Raw genomic sequence first — 7,067 nt, 5'->3', positions numbered from 1 at the left:
CTGTACATGCTGAAATCCTCTCCAGTTTGATATTGTCTTTACTGCTGCCTACTGGCCAGGCAGTGAACTACAGTTTAAAGAGGATTGAAGGAACAATGGTAAAATGTGTTAATAATGCAAGTACGAGGTAGTGTGACCACGGATAATCAAGAAAACTATTTACTGGTCAAATTGTGTCAGTTGTAATTGATGAAAACCAACCTTTTACGCTCACAGTTAACCCAAGGTTATTCAGTGTGTCATTTTTAACTCACTCGGAACACGTCAGTCCTGTCTCCTTGGGGAAATGATCTCCTCTGGTGCTCAGTGCAGCTTATTTCAGGCTGACATTTTACCTACCGTTTCATGCGGGTAATTAAAAATTGAGATGCAGGCTGCTAGGGTCCATGCTGAGACACACACACAAATCAGATAACGGGACGGGATGACTTGACCAGACTAAAAATAATATCCAGGTGATAACAAAAACACCTTTCACGTTTGTGAAAATATTAGGACCAAAAGCAGATCTGAGTGACCCCTTACAGTTCCACTTCTGTAGAAAGACAGGCTAAAGAAGGATTTTTTTTATATAGTGTGCTCCAAAATGAACTGTCAGCAGCAGGGAACTAGTTGAAACAGAGAAATAAAATCAGTGGAGCAGATCATTGGAGAAGAGAGAAGGTTAGAGCAAGTGTTTGTCTCCCTGGGTTCGACAGCTGAGAGTGGCATCCTTGCTCTTTGCATACTGATTCTCTAAGCTTGTGTCTCTCGCTCTCTCTGAGACAAGCACACCTTGTTTTATGTCTCTGGCTCTTTACAAATTCACTTCACACACGCCTGCAGCCCATCGTTCTGATGTTCTTCATAATGTCGAGCTGAGTCGGGGCAGAGGAGAAGTTGCACACTGATGATTCACACAGACTTTTTTTTTTCTCCTTCTTCCTCATTTCTCCTATTCTTTCTTCCTCGCCCACCACTAGAGCACAGAAAGCAGCAAATTTAGATGCGCCGAGTGGTTTTTCATAGAGTCTCTAAGCTGTCTTTTTCCTCCCTGTCGAGCTTAAAATAACTAAAGGCATCCACCCTCCGAGGATGTGACTGAGGCGCTGGGAATCCATGTCACTGGGAGGATGATGGAGGTGGAAGCTGCTAAAACCAGACCAGACTGCAGCAGCTTTCTCTGTCTCGGGATAAATTAATTGCTTTCGTCACCGTCCTTCACTGGAGAAGACCAGAGAAGTACAGCTGCAGCTAGGACACGGCGCGGGGGTCAAAGGATTTAAAGCATGTGAAAGACTTATAAAAAAAACAAAACACTTTTACGTTACTGCTCCAAAAGATGTTAATTTATTTGAGTTATTATTCAAATTAACTTCCTGGCATACAGCATGAAAACACCTGCATTTTCTGTAAAAAAAAGAATCTTTTTTATTTTTTTTTTATCAACCAGGCAAGCTTAAGTATGAATACAGAGTAGAGAGAAGTGCTTCTCTTTAGTTTGTGCTGATTTTGAGTGTGAACTTATTTTTTTTTTCCTTGAAAGAAATAATATAAAAAGCAACAATAAACCAAACAGTTCCCGTTCTTCTCGTCCATTGCAACTACGCAAGCTTGTGAGTGTCTGTCTAGCCTTGAACCCTGCAATATTAAGTGGCTTCGAGAGTTACAGGACACAATCATTCAATGATTTTACACTTTTGTTTCAGCAACTTGTGTTGAAACTTATTACCCAGGAATCAAATCACAAATGCCTTCTGTGTCAAAAGCCTCTACAGCGATTCTTCCAGGGTACATTTCTCCTCAGATAACACCCTCAGATGCTGCAGGTCTCCAGGCTAGACTCAAGTTGGACATAATGAAGCTCACACGGGTGCAGACCATGCTGAAATATCGTTCACACACTATACCGTGACTACACAGAAATACAGAAGTCGTCTGCTCATGTAAGGTGAAAAGAGGCAAATACGCATACATTAAAATCGGTTTCAGTAACATTTCTATTCCACAAGCCGCTTACAAACCACAAGCGTTGTCCTTTAGTGTTACACACACACCTGCAACAAACTCACAAACGGTATAGTAGGTACACAAAGTCAGTCTAGTCACGTCCTCGAATGTCTGTGCTCCTGTTATACGTTGTGCTCAAACTCATCTACATTCATTAACAGTCATATATGTGATCCACCCACAAGCTAAATACAGTACATCTGGATTTTGTGCAAATCAAAAAAAGACATGTACCAGTCTATTTATATGTTTTGTTTTGTTTTGTTTTTTTCATCAAAAACTGAGGAAGTCAGATGGTTTGTCAACATTCAACTCAACCAACCTGGAGTGAAGAAGGTTTACGGTTGTTCTCCACACCGCTGGTCCTGACTTGTCACTGCTCCTTTTACACAGTAAAGACTGAAAACCACACGACTCAGTGACAAAATGGTGTGTGTGTGTGTGTGTGTGGGTGTGTTAGTGCTGGAGCAGAGATTTGGCCTAACACACTGTATTTTCTGTTGACCCCTGTGCGGAGAGCTGGTTTTGAAACACACACACACCTGCAGACAAACACAAATCACTCGCTCATTCTAAACTCGCTGTGTCTGATGTATTGGTTGGTTGTAAACTGGCACTGGTCAAGAAAAGTACCATGTGGCACCAGCAAGAGGACACGGATGTCCCTCTCTGGCTGTCTGAGGCCGGACAGCTGCACCACTGTATGGCTTCGTGGGAGAGGTCTGGCTGAGGGGATGGGAGAGAAAGGGCGGTTTGATCGTTTGAAACCACTAACATCATTCTGGCATTTATTTCCAGCCACCTACAAAGTGTGCTTAAAGTTTGAAGGTACTGTAGCTCGCGCTGCCCCCGTCTCCCATGCGGCCTTAGTCCAGACCCTTCCCTTCAGGCCCCCGTGCTGGCCCGCTCTCATTTCTCCATGAGTGACAGCTGGATGATGCGCTGTAGCTCCTCCTCCTCCTGCCTCCGCCGCAGCTCCGCCTCTTCCTGCTCCCGGGCTGAGATCTCCATGGCGATGCGCAGCTGCTCGTCGTAGCTGCAGGTGTTTGGCTGCTTCTTGGAGGGGGTGGAGCAGAGGCTGGAGGGTGGGCGGGGCTTGTGCTGGGGGGTCCTGGAATGAGAATTGGAGGAGGGAGGTGGAGGAACGGTTTGTGAAAGGTCAAAGGTTAAAATGCCAGCTCTACAACTGAAGGTAGTGGTAGTTTATTATGTCATGATCCTGCTCTGTACTTCCTGTCCCTGGCTTTTATTTTGACAGTACCCTCCAGCTCCAGGCCTGTTTTACCACGTTCAGCTTGACTTAATCATCCCTCATGGATCGCACCTGTTGTCCCATGGCCACTGATCACCTGATCTGGTTCACCGGGCCCCCCTGCTCCTTTTTAAGCTCCCCTCAGACCTCATTTATTTGCCAGATTGTTAGTTGTTATGACTGCTCTCCAGCCATTCCTGGTTCCCCAGTTTCTTGTTTTCTAGTTTCTAGCCCTGTGCCTAAATCTTAGTTGATCTCTGGTCTTTGCTCCTGCCATGCCCTTGACTCCTGTCGGTCGCCTAATCTCCTGTGTTTGGACCATTGCTCCCCTCTACTGGATTTCTTCTCTGGATTGTGGACCTTGTACCGTCGCCCTCGTGAGTGCTTTGTCTGCATTAAACAGGGAGTTTTTCTGTAGTTACTGCCTCTATGCCTCCCTGCTTTTCTCCTGTTGTTTTATGTTTAACTAATTGTATAACTAATTGTGTCTGGGCTTATAATTGGGTTCTTAAACTGAGTAATTCTCACTGTAGCTGCTGATGACTCACTAGAATTTGCAGTTGACTTATTAGAAAGTGAGAATTTAAATTCATCATACTTTATTTTCCTGGTATTCACAAAATAATGAGTATTAAAAAAAAAACTTAGTCAGTAGTAGAAGTAATATTACTTTTTAAAACACAGCCTAAATACATTTTTTGTAGTTTAGTGTAGTTTTATTTTAGGTTTTCAACTAGCTTCTTACATTGTAACTTTAAACACTGAGGCAGCAGCAGGATTGTGTGAAAAGGGCGTCTACAATGGCAAGAAAGTGAGTTTAATTCTTTACTTTTTATAGTAGCTATTTTTACTCGCTATGGAATTGGATGGAAACAGTTAGCCTATCTCCCCTACCAGAAACTATGTAGCTTAAATATTATGCATATTATTCAAATCGTTCCATAGCATCTCTGTTGGGTTGAGGTCTGGGCAGATTTTGTTTTTCTGAGGCCATTCTGTTGTGGACTTGCTCTGGTGTTTTGGGTCATTGTTCTGCAGCATCACTGAGCTTCTACAGCTGACCAGGCCCTGATGCATCAAAGCAGGCCCAAATCATGATGTTTCCTCCACCATACTTTACAGTTAGGATTAATTTTTTTATGATGATATGTAGTGACCTTTTAAGACAAATGCAGTGCTGTGTGTTCTTTACAAATAGTTCAATATAGTTTTGTCAGTCCACAAAATATTTTGCCAATACTGCTGTGGAGTGTCAGTGTGCTCTTTAGCAAACTTCAGGCAGCAGCAATGTTCTTGTTAGTAATCAGCAGCTCCCTTCGTGGTGTCCTGCCATAGACACCCTGCTTGTTGAATGTTTTACATACTGTAGACTTATGAACACAGATGTTAGCCTGTTCCAATGATGCCTTCAAATCTTTGAAGGGTTGCTTCTTTACATCATTGATGAGTGTATGTTGTGCTCTTGAGGTAATTTTGATTGGCTGTCTACTTATTGGTAGAGTAGCCACAGTCCCAAAGTGTCTCTATTTGTAGTTATTTTGTCTAACTGTAGACTGGTGAGTTTGACATAACTTCAACTATTCTTAATCGTAGATCCACCGAAAACTCCTTTTGGTGAGATATGGCTTATATATGCGTATTCTTGGGTGGAGCAAACTCAGTTAGTTGTTTTTGTTAAGGTTGTATGAGGTTTTGATGGTTGTTCTCAAAGACAATCTTTATCATTTAGGGACATTATATTTGTTAATACACTTGACTGAGATGAAGATCAGATAACATTTTATGAGAAGTGAATGCAGAAAACCATGAAATTCCAAAAGGTTCACATTTTTTTTTGTTGTCACTGAATGCACCCATCCACTCGTCTACAAATAGGGAAGACGCTGTCTAAAGATAACAGGCTAAAGTCAACACTGCACTGTCGATTGTGAAAGCAGGAACCTTATCCTCGCCACACACATGATTGTTCTTGTTAGATAGGAGATGAGAGAATAGCAGGATGGATAGTAGAGTAGAGTAGAGCAAGACAGAACGGGAATACAGGATGTGAGTCAGGGATGTAAGGGAAGAGCAACAGGATGGAAAAGACACAATGGAAGAGTGGAAGACATTGAGGAATAACAATGTGTAACAGAACTCAGGAAGTCTGGGCGGTTAGAGCCTCACAGTCATGGAGATTTATGTAATTTCTTAAAGACAAAGGTTTCATTTATTTTTAATGACTGACACTTTTATCCAACTTTATCTTCACCTTCTGGCTGATTTCCTGATCACAGTGGAGTAGTGGTAGGCAGAGGTTTATAAAGATATACTCAGAGACATGGAAAGATGGAAAAACTAAACAGGACATAAGAAGACAGGTGACTGTCATAAAAGGTCGAAATTAAAGTCTGACCTCTCCACACGACTTGGGTCACAGGACAGGGGGTGTGTTCCTGGCTTGCTATTGGTCAGTGCTTCCCAGATGGTCACCTAGACACAAAGAAGAGGCGGCACAGGAAGTCAGAGAGCAAGGACAGGAAGTAGACACACAGTAGAGCAGACAAAGATGCTGGTGGGGCAACAATTAAAATCTGAAATGATAAAGGGTCCAAAGCTGGTTTGATTTTGTGTAGAAGTACTGGTTGGTTTCTAGAACATAACGTTTTAATATGTTTAATGGAAATAAATTGTAGGACCCCGTTGTCCTCCTGTAACTGCAGTGCGGTTGGTTTTCTGGCTTCATGTGATAAAAGCCCGTCAAACAATAATATGATGAGTGAGGAAGACGGCAGGTTTTGTTATAAAACGCTTCCAGACAGAAGTACCATGTGTGCAAATATCCCTCGACACGGCAAATTCAGCTTCACACTGTGGGAAAATTTAATGAAACTGGGAGTGAAAGGTGGGAAATTACAATCTTATGGCACATTTTCCAAGATGACAGGCTATAGTGCGAGTTCAGTTTGTACAGTAGTTAATGCTGTAAATCAGGAGTCAGCGGTACGGCCCTTTAACACGTCCCGCTTCTGAATTAGAGCTGTAATTAAGTGTCATCACCTTTTTCATCACTGTTTGAAGCAGCAGCAGTACAACAGTTCAGGACAGCCGGCTGCAGGAGATGATTTTACAAAGTACAGCACAAATCCTCAGCTGCAACCTTGTCCCTGTCTCTTCTACACTCCCCCTTGGATCTAGGCTAAGAAAACACAGAGGATGTTCTCTGACCTGGGACTATTTATACTTCTCTGTCTGCACCTTTGGAAGAAGGCCAAGTACTATCAGGACCAGGATCTCTGGGATTTCAAAACTTTTTGTTAATATTATGAAACTAGTTTCCTGCTTCATTGTGTCTATTTGTCTACTGTTGCTTGACTTATTGGTGAATTTATTACTGACATTAGTACTGAATATGTGAACATAGTGCACCTCTGTTGATCTCGAATTTAAAATAAAAATTCAGCCAAACTCTTTTACACTTTTATCTATTTAATTATTAGCTAGCCAGCTGATAAAGAGGGGGTTGACTCGTGTTTCTTTCATTTTACAACAGAATATAATCTGTCACACGTGTCGCAGTAAGCCCACCTGATCGTACTCGGAGCCGGCCTCCAGCAGACTCTGCTGTATGGCAAACTGCAGCAGGTCCTCCTCCTCCTCCCTCATAGTGTCTCTCTGCTTGCCTCCGAGCATTGTGTATCCAGGTGGGGGTTCAAACACACATGGAGGTATCTCTCCAGCTCGACACGACACTGCAACACACAGGGGGGAAAGCAAAGGGCAAGAGATGGGAAGGAGAGTTATCTAACAGTAGAGGAGACTACACTAAAGGAGAAGTGTGGGGAAA

The 7,067-nt window shown here is 42.7% G+C and overlaps 1 protein-coding gene across 1 annotated transcript in view; it reads right to left on the bottom strand.

The window, feature by feature from the left end:
* Positions 1–1,320: 1,320 nt before the first annotated feature.
* The window catches only part of ankrd13b (ankyrin repeat domain 13B), a 30,905-nt gene continuing 25,158 nt past the window's right edge, over positions 1,321–7,067 (bottom strand). Inside the window, exons 14-16 of the mRNA XM_026341425.1 lie at positions 6,809–6,972; positions 5,637–5,713; positions 1,321–3,100 (exon numbers count right to left, since the gene is read on the bottom strand). Coding sequence (XP_026197210.1) covers positions 2,899–3,100; positions 5,637–5,713; positions 6,809–6,972 — 443 coding nt within the window. The 3' untranslated portion in view covers positions 1,321–2,898. The remainder of the gene's footprint in view (positions 3,101–5,636; positions 5,714–6,808; positions 6,973–7,067) is intronic.

Source organism: Anabas testudineus, chromosome 13, assembly GCF_900324465.2.
Source record: "Anabas testudineus chromosome 13, fAnaTes1.2, whole genome shotgun sequence".
NCBI classification, from domain to species: Eukaryota; Metazoa; Chordata; class Actinopteri; order Anabantiformes; family Anabantidae; genus Anabas; species Anabas testudineus.
Note: the sequence above shows the minus strand (reverse complement) of the source record. Positions and strands in the feature narration are given on the sequence as shown.